At 49.4% G+C, this 24,350-nt stretch overlaps 1 protein-coding gene across 1 annotated transcript; it reads right to left on the minus strand.

Annotated features, from left to right (window-relative positions):
• Positions 1-13,247: 13,247 nt before the first annotated feature.
• Positions 13,248-21,940, minus strand: MRM1 (mitochondrial rRNA methyltransferase 1). Its single transcript, XM_069873812.1, has 5 exons — positions 20,902-21,940; positions 20,340-20,433; positions 18,474-18,594; positions 14,649-14,768; positions 13,248-14,520 (listed from the first exon to the last, which is right to left on the minus strand). The coding sequence occupies exons 1-5, from the start codon at positions 21,678-21,680 to the stop codon at positions 14,471-14,473; spliced, it is 1,164 nt and encodes a 387-aa protein (XP_069729913.1). The 5' UTR covers positions 21,681-21,940; the 3' UTR covers positions 13,248-14,470.
• Between the last annotated feature and the right edge of the window lie 2,410 nt (positions 21,941-24,350).

The raw sequence follows: 24,350 nt of genomic DNA on the forward strand, positions 1-24,350 counted from the left end.
CAACCCCTCCCGTCGCCAGCCTGGCCTGTGAGGGGGGGAAGGGGGAGAAAAGGGAAAGGAAAAAAATTAAAACATATTAAAGGTGTTAATAAGTGACTTATTTAAACGGAGTATCACATATTGAACATTAATCACCTTGCAGTAAAAGTGTAATTAAGGAGTCACTCTGCCTTCTGGGGAAGGCTCGCTCGGAAGGCGAGAGAAAATGGTCTCTTTATTAACACAAATTATTTTATTTGGCTAAAGGTAATAATTCTAAGTGAGGTCAACGGGACTCGCGTACACGCGAACGGTGCCGGGTCCCGGCCAGCGTTTCCATGGCGACTGAGCCAAGTTCATCCTCCGCGGTAATGGCTTTGCTCTCCCACCACCGCTTGGGATTGTTTCTTGGGAAAAAACAGCCTTCAATCTGTCAGCAGCATCTCCTCACCACACCCCACTGGGGACTGCGCAGGAGAAAACCACCCCCTCAGGCCTCTGGAGGTGTTTTTCGCAGAAATGTTGTGTTTAAAGGGTGGTGGCAGCACCATCCCCCCCAGCCGCTCGGTGCCAGGGCATGTGGCACAGCACCCATCAAATGTTCTCCATGATGTTCAACAAGCAGGACCAGCAAATTATGTTGGTTTTCATATTCCTAGCACAGCTACAGCCTGAGATGGTTGTAGGATGGTTGCAGCATCACACCCATCCTGGCCCTGCACGGCTGAGCCATGGGAAGTTTCCCCATCGCCTTCCCACCGGGGAGTCAGGGCTTTGCAGGGGCTGCATCTTCCCCAGGGAGCCACGACAAACTACAAACCCACAAGGAAAGCTGTGCCAGGGAGGTGCCCCTAGATGTTTTCCAAGCAGAAATCCATTTTCTCCCTCCTTCAGTGCAGCTCTAGCTAACACATTAGGCATCCTCGTGGGCACCAAGTCGCAGCAAGTCATTTACCTGTGAGCACTTCCAGGCTTCTACAGCACTGAGGGCCCATTATGAACGGGGAAGAGCATATTTAAAAAAATACCTAAATTCATAAAATTGAAGTCTAATAAATGTACTAGTAAAAATCAGAGAGAGTTTGGGCTGTAAAACCCCGTTTTCCTGAGCACATTCCTATGCTTGGAGAACTCATGTGTTATTCTGTCTCCAGCAGATTATTGTCTGAACACAGTGGTGATTTATCTGTCTCCCATGTCATGTCATCCGTTTATGTACAGTATTATATGTAGAGTACGGCATTAACATTTTACTATTATTCTTACCTTTCAATGCAAAAAGATAAGAGTGTAAATCTGGGAGACGAGGGATGTGTCAACAGAGCTGAGCCAGCGCTCCCAGGGCGCGGGGGCTGCTCCTCCATCCTTGCTGCACCTAACCTTGGCTCCTAGGAGAACCTTTCCCAGCCCTGTGACCACCATGGGGACACTGCTGTCACCAAAAATTGGCTTTACCCAGCACCCACCCGCCATCCCTCCCAATAAAACAAACCTCCTAACACGAACATCCCTTCCCAACACCAAACGCCCTCCCGCGAGGTTGCAAACATAAACCACCTCCCTGCCACCTCCAGACGGAGCAACAAACAGCCTGTTCACAACTTACGGCCGGGCCCGCGTAACTTATTAACACCTAGTCAAGATTAATCAAGCAGAGGAAGCTAAAGCAGGTCCCTAATTAGTTACTGATGATAACTATATTTGTCATCCTCTCACAATTAGCCTGCTGTACATTTTGGAGTCTAATTGCACCTTGTTCTTCATTTAAATGTCATCATGTGCATATATTCTCCTCGTTCTTTAGTAAATTTGAGAAAAATTTGACATTAAATATAGATTATCTTTAGATTTTCATAATTAACACAACTGAACTCGCTTCGGCCTAAATACATCTCCTTATGCTATAAATCTGGCTCTTTTCTTGGAAGCGGGTAGGTCCTGGGGCGCCACAGATGTGGTTTTGCATCCCCTGACACTGGTGACACTGGTGGCACTGGGGCCACGGTCAGGATGTGGCTTCAAGGTCCCACAGCAGGGTGGGATGGGGCAAGTCTTGTTTTCTCTCTCTGTGGGATTGTTTTAATGAATTTTCATAGCTGAGAACGTTTTTAGGAGTCTGATTTGCAAACGACGGGTCAGATTATACCCAAGGTAACGGTGAAGGGCAGCCCCGCTCAGCCCTCCTGTCCTGCATCACCCTTAGGACAAGGCAGGTCTGCTGCTCCACATGGGTCGCACCCGGATCCCGCAGATCCAGATTAGAGGATATTCAATATATTGATGTACAAGAGAAAGCTCTGACCAAATCTGCTGCCCAGTGACCTGCGCCTCTGCAACCCGCTGCCTTTAACCCTTCAGACACTGCACAGAGCTCTCCGGGGCTCAGCACCTCCAGCCTCCCCTGCCACCCAGCAAAGTTTTCACTGGGGCTGGGGACATCCAGCCACATCTCTCGCCCCACCTGTTTGGTAACCCAGGGTATCAGCCCCAACTCCCTGCATCCAATGGCAGCTCAAGGTAAGTGAGACCTGGAGAACGGCTGGTGATGAGCTATTCCCTGCCGTTACCACAGAATTCAAAGCCCTGTGTGAGAATGGAGCCTCCTAACCAATGCATCAGGGCCAGACCTGCGCCGAGCCATCACTGCAAGGGAACGATGCCAAAGCAATGGTCCTCACGCCAAATGGAGCTCCAGGGTGAGCTGGGATGGGGCTCTGCCCCCACTGCTGAAGTTCCAGCCCCCACATCCCACCGGGTCTTGCACTCAGCAAGCTCCCCCCGAAGTGATGCTGGCATCCCAGGACAAGGACATCCACTGCATACAGGCACACGGGAGCTGCTCCACAGCCAATGTTCGGTTCACACGGACTGGTGGCAGAACCTGGAACCAGCACAAGCCCTCTACTGCCCACCCCAACCCCCCCATGCCTGTCAGGGCAGGTGGACATAGTCCACAGGGCGCTGAGCGAGCTAGAGGAGACGTTGATGGCCAGCAGCTCTGCCCACAGCCCCAGCCACAATGATGCTGGCGCCGAAAACGACATTCAGGCTTACAAAGAAGAAGAGAAGGGGAAGAGGAAAAGCAATGAAGGAAGCTGTATGGTCCTACCTGTCCCTTAGGAAGAGGCGCAGGACTCAGATCATCCCTATCATCTATGAAGAGCGAAAAAAACCACTCTGGGCTGTGCATTTCCTAACAGCTCCAGGGCTCACCAGGTCCAGCACGGGGACTGCAGTCGCTCGCTTCCACAGGAGAAGACTGCTGCGGCGTGAGAGGACGGGGGAAGGAGAGGAGAAAGGAAAAGTAGGAAAAAAAATTAAAAAAAAAAATCAAGGAGTAGTCAAAAAAGTGTATTAGAAGCAAATTTGGAAAGAAATCAATGACATGTAATTAGATTTGATTTTTCTTTACGTTTTGTTTGGCTGGGGGTTATGTATAGACTGTCTATATGAACAGAGCAGAGAGATTAAAGCGCGGAGAACAGGTGCCGGATCACGAGCCGGTGGCCACCAAAGCATGACAGCTCCATCACTGCTGTCAGGAGGCACAGCAAAATAAACATATAAATAAATAAAGGGGAAACCATGCAGGGAGGAAACAGATATTTGCTTATTTACTATTTTAGTTGCTGCTCCACATACCCACGCACAAACCTGTCCAGTCAGCAGGAAAGGGATGTGCAGGGAATGGAGCTGCGCCCGATGCCTCCCCGCAGCTCAGGCCTCGCTCATCCCTCACTCCAGAGCCTTCTCAGCCCTGGAGGGGACCCAGATGAGTCCTGCCCTGTACGGAGGAGCACACAGAACAATAACTATGTCCTTAAAACACATGAAGGGACCCCTGTGTCACACTGGCAGGGATGCTCTTGCATCCCTCAAGTCTTGCTGCTCTGGATATTGGTAAAAGCCTGAAACAGGGGCAGGTGAGAAAAGAGACCACTTGCACCAATTCATGCTGCTTCTCCAGACAGTATCAACACACGCCTTTAACCCCACAGTCATTTCTGTTTGAGGTTCTTCTCTTCTAAATGGGATTGATCCATAGGGTGTTTGGAAAGCGAAGTCAACTCCCTGCCTGCCGCGGCTTGGGCTGCAAGGGGGACGCCGGGGTACATCGTTATTCCTTAGGTAAACACAGGAAAACACGGGGCTGGGAACACGCCTCCTGCACACCACGGCACGATTTGATAAACCCAAACTGGCAGCCAACCTCAGCCCTCCCCACACCCAGCAGCACCAAGGAAAAGCTGCTTTTCTTTTTTTATTAAACCTGCTTCCTAAGGAATCACCTTCCCGAGGAGCCCAACTCCACACGGCAGCGTTTGCCAGCCAAAACTCGGGAAACAGGAGCAGTTTGCAGGGAAAGAGGATGGAAACCTCCGAGGGGGCTGGAGGGTTCTGGTGGGAACACGCATGCTGAGGCTTGAATGCTTTGTGTGTACATATATGCATGCACATCAGTGTGTGTATACACATATATAAATATATATCTACCCTCCTCATGGCTTTTGTTGTTGAGTTTCTAACTGTCGCTCCTCATCCTTGGAAGTTGTGAGCTATTTTTTTTTTTACCCTTTAACCTTGAAAATTAACCTAAAACACAGGGCGCTGTACACATGACTTACTCAAACAAATTGCATCCTTAATTATGAACACCCTCCGCTCCTCGGTGCTCCAGGCCACGCTGCCCCAGCGGACACCCCCCTCCTGATGAGTGGTTATTGAACATGCGAACAACAATCAACACTAATTAAATACTCAGCTGTTGAGAGGAGACAATGTTTATCAAAAAATGCAAGAGGAGGGGAGCGCATCTTCTGTTTTCTATAATTAGTTAGCAATATTCCCCAGGCGGTCTTGGAAATCGAACTCGGGTTTGTTCACATCTGTTTGGCACAGGCAGACAAAGGCCACGGCGATCCCGCCCCCCCGGACCCCTCCGTACACCCCGCAGCTCACGGGGTGCAGCTCACGCACGGTGCCACCGCAGCATCCCCGGCCAGCGGTGCAGGAGCACCTGCCCTCCTCATTCCCATGGGATTAAGGTGTTCAAGGGGAATGAGTCACTGGAGCAGCTCTTGGTTGCAGAGATCCCATCCCAGGCAATCCCAGGGACTCGGGCAGGTGGAATCGGGCCAGCACCTTGTCCCCCCACGGCTAAATCCACAAGCGTGGGACCTGCCAGGCTCGCAGAGATGAGGGAAAGGAAAGGGAGAGGGCACAAGGTGTCTACGCTTTCCTTCACACCCCGTTTCCACCAAACCCCTCAGCAGCAGGAAAATAATTTGAATGCAAATTTATACCTTTTTCATTCTTTACTTTAATTCTTTAGTGGTTTCCAGCCAGGGAAGGGGCAGGATGAAGCTTTTAATTTCCCTCTGTCTCACGTTATTACTGGCTTATGATCTACTCAGCGGCAGAGGACAAGAGTTAAAATTTCCCTGAAGGAGGGGAAATAAGGCGATTAGTGATCGCCAGGGTTTGAATACCGAAGCCTGGGACAGCTCCCGATAAGAAAACGCTGGTTTCATAGTTTATACATGAATGAAGAACAACAGGGACAGGAAACCTCTCCATCGTACTCCACACTCTGATATTTATCCAAGGGTTGATGAACAGTCCCTGGCCTGTAGACCCACACTGACATTACCCGCCTTCCTACACGCTGCTGGCAGTACCGGCAAGGCTTGTAGTGAAACTAGGTTTGCTAGAAGAACATCCTCAGGCGATGCTCTGGAGTTACTGTGCTGGCTAGAGCAGTGCTGGGAGCCCTTTCCTAGAGAAACCACTAGACCTGTACAACACGCTCCCTGCCATCACTTGCAGGCATCCCCCTCCACGCAGACGCTCCTCTGCTACACATCCAGACGGACACGAGTGCCTTTCTGTAGCCTATTCCACTACATTAACAGTTCATCTTTCCAAATACTGTACATAATTCAATATTAATGAATATTCCCCACGCAGCGATGTCCCCAGCAGGGCAGCCGCATCCCCTGTGCCGGGAGGATGCTCCAGTGATGCTCGGCTCCAGGTCCAGCGGGAGCATGAGCCCTGGGGACGCCCCCACCGCAGCCCCCTCCGCTCCCTGCCAGCAGCCGTTGCTTCCCAGCCTCGGCCCCGCTTGCTCGCTTTGATCCATCAATACTGGGCGCAGTGGCTGGGAAGGGCAGGCAGAGCCCCATCCCCGATCGATAGGCACAGCTGCCGGCCCCATGGGTGCTGCACTTGTTGAGCGAGGCCGTGGTGGAAGAAAAAAGAAACCACATTTAATACCTTCCTCCTCCATAAAACGCCGAACTCAAACGTGTAGAAGCAAGCGGGGAGGCAGCAACATCTTTTAGTGTCTCACAGAGGCTGAATAACGGCAGGGAAAGCAAGTGCTGGGAACCAGGGAGAAGTGCTTCGTGATGCAAGCCTGTCCGTATCACTGCTCTCAGGCTTCATCTGCTGCTCCCGACACCGCGAATGACACCCAAGCTTCAATACACTGGAAAAAAACAGAATAAAGTTCAGCACGGCTCGGTGGTAGCGCTGAGCTCCCAGTCTTGTGCATGTAGGGGTGACAAGGGCTTTGTCTGCTCCTTCTGGCCCCGCTTGCTCTGATCATCGAGGGAAAGCTTGCTGGGGATCAGCACGTGGCTTCTCTTGGCAAGTTTGGAGGTTACAATAAAGAGCAAATGATACCGTCATGATATTTTTCATCCCAGGGATCTTAAACCATTTTTATTAAGATCAAGATTAATCCCTGCTGCCTCCCTACAAGACAGACAAGGACTGGTACCCTGCGCTCACAGATGGGACATCAGTGTGGATGGGAAGAGGGGTGAAACCAGAGCAGAAGCTGCCACCGTTGCAGATGCACTTTCCAACTCACTCGGCTCATGGCATCAGCTCTACGGGTTTATATAAGCAGACTCCAAAATCAGTACATTGCCCTCACACTCCACTGTGATCTACCCTAAATACCTACAATATTTCTAGTAGTAAACAATCTCCAAGACTCATTTCTTAGAGCAGCAGCAGATGGTCAAGAGCATTTCCCGAAATTGAATATTATAATGAATTTAGGATCAAAAAAATTTACATAATAATCTGTTTTAGATTCTGATAGTGAAGAAACCTACACAGAAACTGCTTCTTTTCAGCTATTTGAATTAAAGTATAAATCTTCAAGTACTTTAATTATAAACAAACTCTCTGCTACTCCAGATCCATGAAAGAAATTGAAAAATTAACTACCCAGTGAGGCTCAAGGCCACATGTCAGGCTTAATTCATTGGTGAGTTTACCTCTCACGACCCGGCGGCTGGGCTTACGCAGCGGTGGCTGGAACAGGATGCTCGGGGCTCGAGCTCAGCTGGGGTCTTGCCTGTTGCACCGGAGTTGACTTGAGATCTGGCTCATTCTGTCAAGCCCCCATCAAACTGCATGGGCAGCACAATCCCACGACATCGTGGCTCAGACTGGAAACCTGCAGAGCTGCTCAGAGAAGGCAAGAGCCCTACGACTGGGGCAGCTCTTGAGTTCTTTACCCCAGGTCTGTACCCACAGACAGAGATGGGGATGGAGATCAGGGTGGGATGGAGATGGGTGGGGTGAAATGAGAAGGGAAGGATGGGATGAGGCAGGAAGGGACAAGACCACGCCATGCCCAGCTCCTTGAGAAGAATGTTCCTCCAGAACAGGCACAAAGGCCCTCACACACTTGCTGGGAAACAGGGTCCCACCATGCCTCCTCCCACCGTGTCTGGGATGCCCGTGGTGATGCAGCAGCACAGACACTGTGGGGAGGCTGTGAAGCCCCTCTCGGGGTCATTTCCCCACCCCAGCACCCAGAACAACCCCAGGAAAACCAGTCCTGGGGCAAAGCGCAGCCCTAGGACGGCGACGTCGGGCTGCGAGGAACCCAGCACAGTCACAGCCAGCAGCTGGGCTCCAGCAGAGACGCCTCCACCCTCCCGTGGCTGCTGGACCACAGGAAAATTCCACTTCCCACCCTTGTGCCGGGAGATGCAGAGGGCCTTCCCTTTTAGAAAAGCAAATATTTAGTCTAGATAAAAAACCCCAAGAGCGTTTTCCCCAGGTAATACTAGTAACTAAAATAATCACATTCACTTTGCTGGTTTAATTTTATATTTCCATTTCTACCTTATCTTTTTCCTGCAAGCATCATTAAACCACACCATAACAAAAATACATGAACTGTTATTCTTTCAAGAGAAGCCATAAACCACCTCAAAGCTTTTCAAGTTTATTCTTATCTCGTACATCTTCCTCTGGCTCTTTTTTTTTTCCTTCCCTTCATGCATTTCAGAAAGGTAGTTTTCCCTAATGTTAAGAATAGTTGCATTGAAAATGAGATGCTGCCTCCGAAAAACCCCTCTGGAGGATTAAATAAGTAAAATATAGCCAGAAAATAAACTGGAACCTCATTAAAATAATTTTGCAAGAAGAAATCCTACTTTACAATAGGTTTTCAATATCACTTAGAAAATTCTTGGAGTCATATATATATGTTCTTAATTCAGGACCTTCCATTAAAAAAGACATTACAGAGGGAACCGAAAGGCCATTTAGAACCCTTGTTTATATAAAAATGCATATTAGGCACAGATGCAATCTCCAGCAAAAGACTTGTGCTACACTTTGAGCAAGCTCTGCTTTGCTGAAAGGTGCTAATGAGGGTTGGCAAAGCTGCAAGGCGCCACCAGACACCACCACCTCATTTATTCTGCTGGGTAACGCGAAACCCTCGTGCATCGCTCTTGCATGCCCTTCGTTTTGAACCGTTCTCCTGCTTGCGATTCCCCAACAGCACCACTGAGTAGCAAAGGGGGTTCACTCGAGCTCTGCTCGAGGCAGTTTTATGACACCCGCTTGCTCCATCCTCAGCAGACTGGGATGAGGCCGTGCAAGCAGCACGGTCCAGGGTTGCAAAACTGCCTGACTCTCCCCAGCTGCTGCTCGTGGGATGAAGCTCACGTGCCAGGAACGATCCCAAATGGAAAAGGGGTAACTCCTCTTGCTATGCCACATACCTTTAATGTATGATACTATCCCATACCTTGGCATAAGCACGTACAAGGACTGCAGCACTGGTGGGACACCCTCCATCCTGCATCACCTGCAGCATGGCTCCAACATCCACCTCTTCTTCTCATCCCAGGACACCCTCACCACCATTCTCTCTCCCACCTACCCCAACACCACACAGGAAAAGGGGATTTTTCCCAAAGCACTGGCACCTGAGGGAAGGTGAGGTGGGACTTCTTCTGCAGGAGAAGCTGTGGTAGTTGCTCCCATAAGTAATTAACCACTGGAATAGTGCTAATGATTTATATAAGCGCTGGTCATCCCAAGATGCCCCACGGGGCTGAGCGTAGCCCCTCCACCTGCTTTCCCATGGGCAGTTTGGTGCTGGGACATTTCATTAACACCACACCAGGATCCAGAACCCACAGGATCAAGTGGCCTTTTTATCTGCTGTACACAACCTTTCAAAGGCAGCTTTATAAAACATTAAGAACGAACATTTATACCCAACTGCAGCCACCACAGCTTCCTCCCATGTCCGCAGCCACGAAACAGGACCTGGGAGAGTCAGGTCAGATCCGTGGCATGCACAGGAGGTTCAGATCTTCAGACAAAACAGCTGAGCTGCTGCTTCCCAAGCACAGGGGAAACACTGCTGAGTTTGCAGCTTCTAGAACAGGCCAGCAAGAAAAAAAAATTGGCAGGTTTAACTTTGCATCAATTCCCAGCATATTGTTACATTTTTTAAGTATATAAAACTATTGATCATAAGCCAGGCAATTATTCCTGCTCATATTTAAAGCCATGAGGCAGGCGTTAAGGAGTCATCACTGAACCCACACAGCCATTCCTCAAGAGGGGCAAATCCTTCCATCAGGGGAAAAATGTCACGAGCAGAGGCTCCTCAAACATGAGTCCATGAATATCGGGGGGGCTGGCGGTGCCTAAACCACAGTGATGGTTCAATCATAAAAATTCCCCAGATGGGGAAAGTTTTGGACATCCTACTAACAAGAGGCTAAAATACAGGCAACCCAAGGATGTACCCCCAGCATATCAACAAATGCTTTATCTCCAGAGGCTTCAAAAACCATTGTAAGAGTAATGACTGTTCCCACTCCCATTGAAAACACATGAACTTCTTCAGCTATCTCCAAACCTCCATCATTTTGAGTTCGGCCTCAAAACAACTGTAATAACCCTGAGACTGAAGCCCAAGAGAGCTTAAAGCATCTTCCCTTGAAGCAAACTAACCCCTCAGCCTCTCAGTCAGTGTCCCACCTGTTGTTAGGACAATATCAGTGCAAAATCCAAGCCAAGCAGGCGTGACACATGGCACAGCCACTGCAGAAATGCTTCTGCGGTGACCAAACCTGATTGGATACGATATTTGGGTAGCAAGTTTAGTAGAGAATAAATATCACACTTCAATTTCATGGTAACTTAGGAGGGTTTACTGGCAAATACCATGGCTTTTACATGGTTCTACCAATTACCAAGCAATTACATGTAACCTAGATCTGGAGGACATACAATAGAGAGATAATGTATTCCTCTCTGCATTAAGAAGAAAAAGGCAGTTAATAGAAAAAACTCTTTTTTTTACATTATAAGCTCCTCCACAATATTCCTGGGTGACATTATTAAAACTCCACATCAACATCAAAACGAAAGCAAAGACTGCCACCCCATTAACACATCGGTTGTGGGATGATCAATAAAAATTTACTTTAAACTGCACCATATGTCGCTCCCCACAAAGTTTTATTATTCAGATTCATCAGTTTGTACCTCAACCCCCGTCCAATTAAATCCCATTTAGCAGCACTGACCTTTTGATTTGAACTTGTCATATCTACAGCTGGTTTGGACTTTTAACAGCACTTTTAAATTATGAAAACAAAATGTCTGTGAGTTAATGGTTGGGTATGGGGAGCCCTCCGCTAGGAAATCCCTCCCGTGCTGATGCCAGTGGCACAGCTCCCACACTGAAACAGGGAGGGGAGGGGAAAAAGAGGGGGGAAAAGAAGTGTGCCGGCACATTTTAACATGTTGTAGCATATTTGTAAACATCGTTAATCACGGATTAGCAGATGGTAATGTTAATTGCACCTGTGGAAGTAACAAGACCTCAAGGTTGATTACATTTACAAACGTGGATAGGAGCTGCAGTGCAGCAGAGGATTCCCCACCGCCAGTGAGGACGGTGCCCCTTGGGTGGTGTTTCCAGCATCAGCCACCCCACATCGTTCCCTTCAGCCTTGGTACCACCTCGAGCTTTGCACAGACAAAGGTGATAGTCCCTGTCCCAAAGCCCTGCCAGTCTCAGGAAAAGTGATAGGGACCCAGTGATGGATTTGATGGAACAAGTTTTTTTCAGTCAGGTTGATAATCTGTGCACAAAAGCAAAATTTGGGGCATCAACTGGGCTGATCTCACAGCCAGTTCTCCCTGGGGTTGATTTTGGAGGATGAAAAGCTCTGTGTTCACCCTCATCTGAGGATAAAAAGGGCAAGGCGTGGAGCACATCTTCTGAACCAAGAAGGACAAATATTTTGCCACTGTGCTTAGAGACACTTTGATTATTGAGAAATCATTTTGGAAGGACAATTACTAAATTTTAAAATCAATTTGGTAAATAAGCTTCTAAAAGGAATCCATGGCAAGCAGCAGAGAGGGAAGAATTGACTTTCAAATTACACACACACACTTTATTCATATCTAAATATCAAAGAGACTGTGTGTACAAACAGAAGTAATCAGGAAGCATGTTTTGATCTTGCTGATGTACACTAAAAATGGCAATTAATGTCCTCCTTTATGATGTAAAGCCAGGAGTTTTTTACAGTTACATTACAGGGGTGATTATAGTCAAGCTTAAGGCTAAAAATAATGAAAGACTATAAAAACTACATTTTAACATTTAAAAATATCCAGGAAATTAACTGGAGAAGCAGGCAATGATCCAATTAATGGATTGCATTTATTAGATTGGGGCAAAGCGCACAGCTCAAAGCTCCATCTCCAAAGGTGCGAGTGTGCAGAGGTCCCCGTGCTCCTCGCAGGTCTCAGCCCACAGCAGAAGAAGAAAGCACTGGCCATGGCAGATACACCCCAAAGCTGGCCTGGTGACAGCAGAGGAGCAATCCAGTGAAATAAAGCAGAGCCAAAAGTTACCACAGAGGGAAACAGGCTAACTGTAAACAGCAGAGCCATCCGGAGTGGGATTTACTGCACTCACAGAAGGCTGTATTGCAGCTCTCAAGCAAAAAACCTGAGCTGCAGCCCTAGTTACCAGCGCAAATTCCTGCCTCTTAAAAATTCAAGCCTCATGCAACTCCCAGAAAGCCTTGTCTGACACTGCAGTGCCAAATCAAGGCGCTTCGTGGATACGTTGGCTGTGTGGGGAAATTCGCAGGGGAGTGCAGTGGCTGCTGGACTGATGGACAAGAGACTGCAAGAACTTGGATCTACCGCACTCACCCTGTCGGCAGAGCTGCTGTGGGCACTGAGGTTTCAAAGCTTTTTGGGAGCCTTCCAGAAGTAAAGTAGCTGCTCCATCGTTACTCACCAGCCTCCTCATGAGATGGGGGGAGGGAGCATAGCTACACACAGTCTGATGGCTCCAAGCTCCCCAAACAGGCAAACTCAGTGAAGTGCCTCCCCTGCTGAAGTGCTGCTTAAATAAATTTAAAGAAGAAAGAAAAAAAAAAGTAAAAACTGCAGTTTCTATGAAACTGGAGAAATATACTTACCTTTAGGTCAAAACTAAACAAATGGCTTTCTCCTCACCCCTGCTGCTCCAAAGGAAGGATTCAGTTAGCCCCAAGCGCTGAATCTTTCCTCTGAAAAAGGAGCAAATCTGAGACACGGGCACCCTCTGCTGGGGCACCCCCTGTTGCAGAAGCAGCGCTGCCTCACAAGGAGGGGGCCTGCAGACACCCTGGCCCGGGGCCTTTTTATTTCAGCATTACAACCAAAGACACACTCAGTTCACACTCTGCAAGTGCTACATACCCACCCCAGAACCATCACCCCAGCAAGGCACCAGAGCACAGCTATTCAGTGACCAGCTCATCTTCAGACCCAGGTGCCACAGCCCTGTGCACGCTACAGCTGTGGTTTGGGGGTAACTGGGTCTTGTCCTTATCCAAAGGAGAGAGCAAAAGGGCTTGCACAGCTCAGGATATGTGCTGCCACGGCAGCTCCGTGTCCCATCCCAGGCACCTGGTGTCCCCACTGCTGCACCCACTGCCAGGTACACACCTGAAAAACCTCCACATCCACAGACCGGGTTTACAGACTTCATTTAGCTCAAAGGAAAGTCCTAATTAGTCACCCTGAGTGATTTACTTGTTCATTTGGAAGGGGGGGAGGGAGGAGACTAAGCTGAATTGTTTGAAATTATCCCTAAAGGGCACTGTAAATTAAGTGTTAATGAGGAATCCTATGCAAAGGGCCACAGTAGCTAAATAAAATAATTAAGGTGCTAAGTGATAACATTCATTTGGTTCTCAATAACTTAGCCAGCCTGGTTTTCAACCAGGATGTTTGCAAATGAAGCCACCTTCACCACCCTCTCTATGCCATCAGTGGGGAGAGCGGTGCTGGGGTAGCTCAGCATCCAGCAGGATCAGGCCTACCATGGAAAAGAAACTTCCCTGGAAGAAAAGAACAAGTTTCCACTTCCCCTTCCCACCTGATGGAAGCACTCTGTTCCACTAATCACGCTCCGGATTTATATATGACAAAAAAGGACTGATTTGAGACTTTACAGAGCTTTTATTTCAATGGGCTGCATTTTTCCCCACTAAAGCCGTTTTCTAACAGCTCACGTCCATCCTTCAGCAGGGCTGCAGACCTGGGCTACAACCAAATACATCACCCTGTGTTTTCAGACATTCAAGCAGTAACATGCACAGAGAAATCGGCTCTTTGTGAAGAAATTGCTACTGAGTAGTCCCATATCATACTTGGTTCTCATCAGTGCCCCCCTGGCTGCTAACGGAGCGGTGGGCTCAGACATGGAGCACAGAGTGGGGACAGGGCATGGATGGTCTCAGTGGCAGCCCTGGCTTTGACCTACAGCCTGGATCCTCTCTGCAGCACAAGCAATGTACAAAGCCCCCATGCGACAGGCACAAGGCTCGCAGCCACCACTGGGTATTTTACTGAAAAATTGAAGGATTTTGCTGTTCATGTTTAAAACCTGGCTTGGTCCCCCTTCCTTACAGCCGCTTCTCCAAAGTGCCAGTGGGAGGTGTTACCTAGTACGTGTCCGACGTCAGTATTAAGACAGGGTTCCTGTGGTATTGTACATCATTCAAGATGCAGTTCAGGTCAACGGGGCTCTCCCTGGAACTCACAGTGATGGTGAATTCCCTGGAAAAAGCACTTCCATATGCTCAACCACAAAACACCAAGCAGCTTCCCTCACCAAGTAAAAAAAAAAAGTTCAATCGCCATGCTTCAGCTTTTGGCTGCAGATGGAGTGCAGGAGAATCCCTAGAGGAAAGTAAGAATAAATTTTTAAAAAATCACTTGAAAATCATTCTGCAGGCCTGGGTATTTGTTTGACTTTTAAATACAGACATTTGGACTACGACATCTTTGTAAATAAGAATTGTTTTTACCAGTAGCCACAGAGACGTTCAGCGACTCAATCCCAGGGTGAAGCACTCTGCCAGGGGGTATGGCCAGCATCCGATGGCACAAGAGCTGCGTCTCTAGGGAAAGTCCATCCCCTTCACTGCCTGCAGAGCAAAGACACTGCTCAGGTCAGCTCACAGCTGCTGTCACATCCCTTTTAGCTCATCCTGAGTACTGTTCCTGCTAATGCTCTGACACAACTAAACCCCTGCCCCTAAGCTCACAAGCAACCTCACCAGCTTCCATGCAGCAACAGCCAAGAACTACAAGAGACAAGATTAGCACCTTCCCAGCCTGACCCACTCCAGCCTCCCCAGATGTGTCCTCCAGTACCTGAAGTGTTTTGGGGGAACACCTGTGCCACACACCTGCATGCACTGCACGGAATACAGAGCCTTGAATCCTGAGTGCAAAGATCCCTGTGCAAGCAGCCACCGTGCCAGCGTACACAAGCTGCTGCCAGAGGGACAAGGCAGTAAGAGGCCACAGGCCTGATCTGGTCCAGCAAATCCCACATTCCTATCGATAGTGACGGGTTCAGCCTTTTCAGCTCACAGTACCACCAGCTGGGTGCAACTTGTGAATGCAGACAGTTTAACCAGAAGCTTCAATTGATTAGTTGTTAAACCATCCAACAGCCCTGATATGTTTGGGCTGATACACTGGTGAAACAGAGTTGAAATCTATCCCAGGTCATTAGTAGTTGTTTGACTCACGCTGTCACAAAGGGAAATGGAAAGGGAGAGGCTTTAAACAATCCTGCATGCAGACAAGTGAAAATGCAGAAGACCACAGACCTCCCAGCCCGCTTGGATCCCCAAAGAATTCTTCCACGTTCATTATTTAGAGCTACACAGACAGCTACACGGCTGCAAGAATACCCAGCTCATTTCTACGATGTGCTCACCCTCTGACAAAACAGGCTCAGCATGCTGGAAGCCAAACGTCTCCCTTCAGTAGCCCAACTCCACAGAACTCCCAACTCGTCCCAGGACAGCGCTGCCGGGGTGCACGCTGTACACCAAGGGCTTCTGCGCCTCTGCCTGTGTGACCAGAGCTGTCCCCAAGCACTCGCTCGAGCTCACCCAGATTTAGGCACTTAGCTGCAGTTTTACAGTGTACATGGATGCTTTAGGCAGTCTTTACCACTGGAGGCTCACTCTGCAAGGCAAATGAGCTCCTGGCTCAACTGAGTTGCCACAAAATTCTTTCCCTATTTACAGCATCTCCCCATCAGGTCCTGCGCCCTGTCCCTGTGTACTGATCTGTGTGATGAACCTCTGACCACACAGAGTAGGTGGGTGCTCTCATTCCCATTACACAGACTGGAAGCTCAGGCTCGGTCTCATGTTTTGCTGGCCTGATCTAACCGGCAAGATGCATTCTGTGCAAGCAAAAGAATGCTCTGGAGAATGCATTTTGCATCACTTTCCCACATGAATTCCACCACTCTGGCAAAAGCATCCTTTGGCTGGGGTTAAGTGAACCTTCAAAAAACCAAAATCCCATCCCAATCATTATTTCCTTTATCATTTAAAGCCAGAAGCGCAGACAAGACCTGTCTTGAGTTATCCAAGTTCACATGGGAAGCCTGTGCAACACAACGAATCAGAGCCAGGCCCTCCTGTGGCCTGGCCTGCCTCTTCACCATGATGCTACATTTTTTGACATCCTACTTTTCCTGATTCAACACAAACATTTTACAACTTACAGGCGTATTTGTCTCTTGAGCCTCTAAAACCACGCTTTCATGGGACTCTTCAACTGGGACAGCAGCTATTGTCAGAGGTACAGCAGCTCCTGGAGCAACCCTCTCCTCTCTCTGATAAGGGTCTTGCAATCCCTAATTTTGCTTCCAGCTTTTACGAAGTTTTTATGGCTCTGGCTGCTTAAAATAATTAGGAAACATAAATTCAGGGCAAAAAGATTTGCACAGTGTAACACAAAGGAGGGAGTATTGACTGAATCAGATTAATTCCTAGTCTATCCCGGTGAACAAAACACTTCTCACTTCAGTTCTTTGACTTCCATCTCTTAGCTTTTTCCCCTCACTGGTAGGCCTCAAAGATGAGAGTTAAAGCTTGGCTGAAACGACAAAGCAGGTTTCCTGCCCTGTTTACAATTAATACCACTGCAACAACTGCAGTTGCCAGTGAAGTAAGTTCAAAGCCAGGCAGAGACAAGCCACGCTGGCTGTTCAGAGAAATAAGGCAAATTTCTCAACTCCATAAAACCACCAATTCCACGAGCAGACTCAAACCCCAAGCTAAAGACTGAAGGTGTAAGAAGAACAAATTACCAAGAAATTCTTCTTGCTCAGACATCTAACTGCTCCCAGTCTGCTCCTGCTTGCACAAGGCTCCCAGTTTTTAGGGCAGGCAGCCTGCCTGTCACCTTCAGCAACGACTCCAGTGCAGACAACATTAAGCTGGACTGTCCAAATCACTCTCTGCCAAGCCAGAGAGGATGCCAGGAGGGTGAATTCAAGTCTGCAAACACTTAACTTATAAGACAATCTGTGCAACGCTAGGAAGCTCACTACTATGCTACATTATCTCTGCTGCTCTCTGTTTGCGGCTGCAGGTACACTACATATTCAGATCTAGGATGTTTCTTCAAACAACCGCAGCATCGGATGACTGTAATGTTCCATTTTCTTTTCAGCGAAGAGTTAGTGCTCAGCAGAGAGTTGAAATCATTACTGCTGCAAGGTCCGGGAGCTCTCCTCATGCATCTACCAATCAGCCTCCAATCTCCCTTGACAAAAGGATATTTGGACTTTTTCCTGGAGAAATCTCTCATAACTCAAGCTAACGACACCACTGCCACTTTCATCCCCTTCCTTTCCCCTGGTGTTGTCGTTGTTTCTGGGACGCATTTCTTTGTGGTCCATCAGCAGGACTGCCAGCCTCCCTACTCCCTTTATAATATAGCTCCACACATCTTGTAGAGATGCCAGATTTGTGGTGTTGTCTTGTCAGTATTTCTAGGAGTTCAATAAACATTTTAATTAAAGGAATGTCGTCTGAGCCAAGAAAACCGCAGCACAGGGCAGGATTACAGCCCCTTGATGGCTCATCTCCAGCATGACACTACTTCCAAGTGTAAAAGCTTAAACCAGCTCTTATGCCAGGTGTCACAACGCGGGGGGTTACAGTGCAACCACACAAAGGCAACTAGAGCAGCACTCCTGGGTGAATTTCTTTAGTTGCCCCAAGGCCGTTACTTCTGTTCTCTTCACCGTCTGGGAGGTTGCACAACTCCAGACTCTGCCTACAAAAGACAGCATCCTTAACAAAGATGGGGGAGAAGCAGAGGGCCCTAGAGGAATCGCCCAGTTTAGGTGCTCAGGAATGCAGCACCTGTTGCTCAAAACAGCACACAGGTCTGGCAGAGAGAACTACACTCACTCCTAATGCCTTCTCCTAGGCGTACAAAGGCAGCCACTGACTGGTCTCTGTGCCACAAAGTCCATCTTATATTCAGACCAATCCCCAGCAACAGCCTCTCATGCTTCTTCCCAGCTGTCATCCTGACCCTCCTCACCTTCTGAACTCCCTGCCCATCCACACAAATCAGTCTGTTCTTACAGCTCCTCCTGGGAGGCTTCCCAGCTCCCCCTCTTCTTGTGGGTCCCCATTTAATTTGCAGCCAGATCATTCTAGTACTTCTCACTCAGCTTTTCTTTACCAGAACAAAGCGTGAGGCAACGAGACAGACTTTCAACTAGTTTGGGAGTGAAACATCACCCTGAAGGCTTCCTCACGCATGCACTTTCAACAAGCCCAAAGCTCTGTGAATTGAAATACCTATTACTATAATAACAGGTTTATTCCACTGAAATTCCAAGCAACTGATGACAGGAACATTTTCCACATCCTCAGGACTGCTGACCGTTCCCACAACTTCCCAGCCTTCTGCAGCTTTAGCCTGGAAAGGGAAAGGAAACAAATGTTAAAGAATTGTCTACTATTCAAGCGTAAAAAGAAAATACGCCAGACATACAAAGACACTATAATTTATGGTTTTAGTTAAAAAAAATAGAAAAGCCAGTCAGATTGGCATCCTTTGAATTTTTACCACCAAAACCCTCCTAGTACCAGCACACAAACCTCGATTTAAGAAAAAAAAAAAAAGGTAATTTTCCTTCTGGTGTTTATTCCAGTTCAACACACAAACAAACAGCAACTGAAAAGCTTTTTTTTTTATGCCTACAGAACAGTTCTAGGAAGGTTTTTGCCAGGAAAGCACACAAAAACAGTAGTGTTAAAAACATTAGCATAAGGCTAATCCAGAGAGCAATGTGGTGGAACTTCTCAAGTGCAGGCTCAGCCATCAGAAGACCACAGTAATGTTTTCAAACACAAGTGCACATTTCCAAACTCAGACGCTAAAAATCAGCTCATAGAAAAGACAGAGCACTCAACACTCAGTGCCTCACATAACCAAAGAACGAGCCTTCCCTCCCACACTCTAGTAAAAACAGCCTTAATTGTCTGTCTTGGAAACCCATTTTAACAATAAAAGAGATGCTGCTTCTTGCCAGCTTCATTTCCTGAGAAACTAGCACTTTTTACATTATGTTACAACAAACTTACACCAGCCGGGCAACATCAGGGGTTAGACCAGTGAATCTGTATCCAATTAAATGAACTGCTGCAATGGCTCAAGATGCTAATAATTCAAGCTTTGCAGTAACAAAGCAATTCTTCCAGCTGCTCCAGTTAAATATCAGTGTATTTTATGTGCCTTTCACTTCACCATCATCCAGAGCTCCAGTTGCCACAGACCGACTGTACAGCTGGACAAGTGCTTTCTAGCATCAAGTGGGAACAGTCCAGGCTGACCTCTGCTCGGCCTCCTCGCAGCGACCCCAGGCTATGATGAGCTCTTCCTCAAAGGGAAGACCCTCCATTCCCAAGGTTCTACAGCCTCTGCCCTCCCACCCTTTTGGGGGATCCCACAAGAACAGGGGAGGGCATATGAGAGCCTGCAGCTCCCTGCTCCATGTGCATGCTGGTCCCCAGCCCAGCTGGAGCACAGAGGACCTCCACGAGGAGTCGGGGCAATCACAAGGTGCTGTCACAGGGGATGGACGCAGTCTGACAATTCAAAGCAACGTGCCTGCGTTTGTATCAGTTTAAAACATGTTTTTGCGTGTGCACTCCCTTTCCTTTTGCAGCACATTCTGCAAAAGGCTCTATCTTACATCACGGCTTGAGTGCAGCATAAAAAGAATCCCAGCAGCTCACGCTAGCTCTGATTTCATCTCTCTCCTGCTCCAAAGGCTGCCCAACGCTGCCATCGTGTGCCTAGGTCTCAGGATGCTGCAGGCAGCAGCATTAGCTCCAGTCACCACAGAAAGAAAAGGAGACTGACCTTGTCTTACCAAGCTCCAGCTCAAGGATGGGAGAAAGGTGCTATCCTGCCAATCATCTCCAGGAAAAGACCCACAACTCAGACTTGTTACCCCACTCACTAGAACGGGACTGGAGGTGCACACCCATCAGCAGTGGTCCGACAGCACAGACCACTGGCAGCAAACAGGAATGCAGAGCAGGAGCACAGGACACTGCAAATCACCAAGTCCTTTTCCTATAATGCCTTTCTGTTCAACAAATGCAGTATTGGAGCTTTCTTGAAAGGAAAACGGGGGAAAAAGTAGATCATTTTACCTTCAGAAAGCTCCGGAGATCATCTGTGCCGTAGACATCAAAGACTTCCATAGCTCCAGAGCTGGCTTTGCTTACTGTCGGAGTCAAGGGGCAGCTGCAGGGAAAAAAAAAGAAGGGTGAAGCATCATATAAGGGCCAAAAAGGAAATCCAGGAGAATTATTGTTTCTGTATTTCCTTCTCTTGCCTCTGCATCCTAGCTCCAGGCAGCCCACTAAAGTCCTCGCTGACTATGTGGATATATTTTCCTATGGAGAAGAGGAGGGCTCGGAAATTAACCCAGGAAATAGGCTGCAGCAGTTTTGTGTACAGTTTGACAGCTGAAATACTAAATGGTTAAACCAAAAAGCACCCAGGGAGGTTCCTCACCAGCCTGGAATCCTGCAGCCTCCCTGCAGAGCACAAAGCAAAGCAGCAGCAAGCCAAATTCAGCTCTGAAGCTCAGTCCCAGAAAGCCCTCTAAAGAAGCTGTCAAGCAATGCAGGCTAGAAACCTCTTTGGGAGTCAGCAGGAAAAAAGAAGAGAAAACCCAAGAGCTGAAGGAGAGAACAATCATGCCCATACCTGTTCCTCTGGCTTGTCACCACTCTGTCCACCCCCAAAAAGTATGCAGAGCGCAGCAGTGCCCCCAGGTTCATGGGATCCTGGATCTGCTCCAACGCCAGCCAAATCAGCTGTTTGTTCTGACTTTCTTCAACCCCCAAATCAGGCTTTTCAGCTTCCTCCAAACTCTTGAAACAGAGAGGAGTGGCCTCCAAACAAACTCCCTGGTGGACGTGACCTCTGCAAAGAGCATCCAGCTCTCTCCTTGTGACATGGTGTACAGGGACTCCCCGGGCCGTGGCCTGAAGGACAAGCTCACTCATAACGAGCCGCCGAGAGCCACTGCTCTGCTTGAGGAACAACCTGAACAGGCCCCTTCTCGACTGAGATAGGGCCAGGGAACACGGCGCGATCCCAAATAAGATCTCTGAGCCTCTAGTCCTCTCGATGAACAAAGGCTTTCGGTCCAGTCTCTTCCTCTCCTTGGAGAAGTAACCCTCTCGGGAGACCCACAGCTCCCTGTCCGGCACGGTCTGTCCGGCCTTCTGCCACGGCCGTGGCCGGCTCTGTGGGACCAGGCGCTCACAGGAGGGACGGGGGGCAGCCACCACCGAGGAACCTTCCTGGAGAAGCTGACTGCCGCCACCTCCACCTCGGGGTGGCCCCTCCTCACCCCCACACGGAGCTGGTGGTGCGAGGCGTGGCTGCTGAGTGGAGCAGTGTCTCACCCACCACTCCCACCGGCTGGTGGGTGCCAGCCCCACGGCCCTGCAGACCACGGCCCTGAATGCCTGCTCCATGGTGGCCCCAAAAGCGTTTCCACGCAGGGGAAGGCCGGCACAGGCACTTCAGGCCACAGCGGAGCGGACAGGAGCCACCCCCCCCACGCCACTCACGGGCCCTACAGGGGGGAAAACAACGAGCTCAGCTCCGGGGCTGTAAAACCCTGGCACAGACACACGTGTGGCGCTCGCTGAGGGCCTCCCAGGCACGGACACGCGCGGGACGCTTGCTGGGTGGGGTTCCTTGTTAGAGACACGCGTGTGACTCCCGCCACGCGCGGTCCCCGCGGCGCCGCTCCAGCCGCTGCTTCCGGCTGGGCACCAGCGAGAGGAGGGAGCGGCCCGGCCCGCAGCGCCCCCGGGCGGCTGGAGGCCGCGCAGCTGCAGTGTGGGTGTGTGTCCCCCCCCCGCCTCCCGCAGCGCCCCCTGGAGGCCCCACTTGCCCCTTCGCCCGCAGCGCCCCCCGGTGGTGATGGCGGAAAGGGGGGGGGGGCAGAGAATCACAGAATCACCAGGTTGGAAGAGACCCACGGGATCATCGAGTCCAACCATTCCCATCAATCACTAACCCATGTCCCTCAGCACCTCGTCCACCCGTCCCTTAAACTCCTCCAGGGAAGGTGACTCAACCCCCTCCCTGGGCAGCCTCTGACAGTGCCCAATGACCCTTTCTGTGAAAAATTCTTTCCTAATGTCCAGCCTGAACCTCCCCTGGTGGAGCTTGAGGCCATTCCCTCTCGTCCTGTCCCCTGTCACTTGGGAGAAGAGCCCAGCACCCTCCTCTCTACAACCTCCTTTCAGGTAGTTGTAGAGAGCAATGAGGTCTCCCCTCAGCCTCCTCTTCTCCAGGCTGAACACCCCCAGCTCTCTCAGCCACTCCTCATCAGGCCTGTTCTCCAGCCCCCTCACCAGCTTCGTTGCTCTTCTCTGGACTCGCTCCAGAGCCTCAACATCCTTCTTGTGGGGAGGGGCCCAGAACTGAACACAGGATTCAAGGAGCGGCCTCACCAGTGCCAAGTACAGAGGGAGAAGAACCTCCCTGGCCCTGCTGGTCACGCCGTTTCTGATCCAAGCCAAGATGCCATTGGCCTTCTTGGCCACCTGGGCCACTGCTGGCTCCTGTTCAGTCGCTGTCAAACAACACCCCCAGGTCCCTCTCCTCCAGGCAGCTTTCCAGCCAGACTTCTCCTAGTTTGTAGCACTGCACAGGGTTGTTGTGCCCCTCATGGCTGTGGGGCCTCCTCTTCACCCCCTTCCTTAGGGTCTCAGCTCCCAGCCGGAGCCCCGGTGGAGCAGGAGGGCTGAGGGCAGCAGTGATGCTTGGCCAAAGGGAGCCAGGCCGCCTGCCCTCAGTGCCCAGAACGCAGTTTTCACCGTTCCTTAGGCCACAAGGACAGGCAGGGGCTGCCGCCCTCAACCCCAGCAACGACAGTGCGGGGCACTGGGAGCCCTGACCCCAGCCCAGGGAGCAGCGATTTCTTGCTGACACCATTCCCATAGGCTGTAAAGAACCACAATTTATCTTCACCCCATTCCCAAAGGCTGCAAAGCCTGATTTCTCCTCAATACCATTCCCAAAGGCTGTAAAACTCCACAATTTCTCCTCACTCCATTCCCAAATGCTGTAAAGCCCCATGATTTCTTCTTGATCCCATTCCCAAAGGCTGTAAAACGCCACAATTTCTCCTCCACCCCACTCCCAAAGGCTGTAAAGCCCCACGATTTCTGCTCGACCACATTCCCAAAGGCTGTAAAAAGAAAAAACCCAGACAAACAGCATCCGATCAGCTGGGAAGGCACGTTCCAAGGGCAACGACCCAGCCCATTTACCACCCAAGCATGGCAATCGCAATGTGCTTCTCTAGACACCAGCAGAAAGAGCTCAGACGCTGCCACGGGGCCCAACACGCTCCAGAACAGTAACTTTACATCAAAATACTGCTTTTGAAATTACAGGTTATTTTACACCCATCTTTTAACCTTATAAACCGCTGGGCAGGGAGCAGGCAAATAGGGAACTGGGTCAGTCACAGAAACAGGTTCAGGACTAGCGCCTGCATGCAGCTTTAGGGCTTCCTGGGGTTTCTCCCTCACGCAAACACACCCGTGGGAGCTATGGGGACAAACCCCAGCATTATTTTAACAGGATTTTGCAGACAGAAGCAAAACTGTTTCAGTCCTTTGCTGTACTGTTAGGCTGAGGTCCAGGCAAGTCATGGCAGGCCTCAAAATTAGCATGAAATTGCTTTTACGCGTTCAGAGATCTTAAGTTAAAAAAAAACAAACCTGAGTTTCCTGTTGCTTATCAGAGCCAGCTATACTCACGGTTCCTCCCAAAATATAGGAGCAGAGACTCATCACCCAAGATCACATAACCTGCCAGGTAACACATTTGCTGGAGGAACAGCAGTTTTAATGTAACTGGTGATATATGCTATACATGAGAAAAAAACCATGGCTTTAATTCTATAAACGCTCTCTACCGCTTTAAAAGGTATCCAAAACATCCATCTCAAATCCAGCAATGGCAGCCAAGTCAGCTGTTCATTACTTATTTGCAAAAAACTTGTATTTCAATGACAGCAAAGCTGAGCTCAGGAATGTGCCCCTGCACTTGGACAAGCTGAAAGGGGATTGGGGAAAAAATGCCTTCAGTTAACAACGATAATCTGTCTTGCTTCAAGGCAA

Source organism: Phaenicophaeus curvirostris, chromosome 21 (assembly GCF_032191515.1).
Source record: "Phaenicophaeus curvirostris isolate KB17595 chromosome 21, BPBGC_Pcur_1.0, whole genome shotgun sequence".
NCBI classification, from domain to species: Eukaryota; Metazoa; Chordata; class Aves; order Cuculiformes; family Cuculidae; genus Phaenicophaeus; species Phaenicophaeus curvirostris.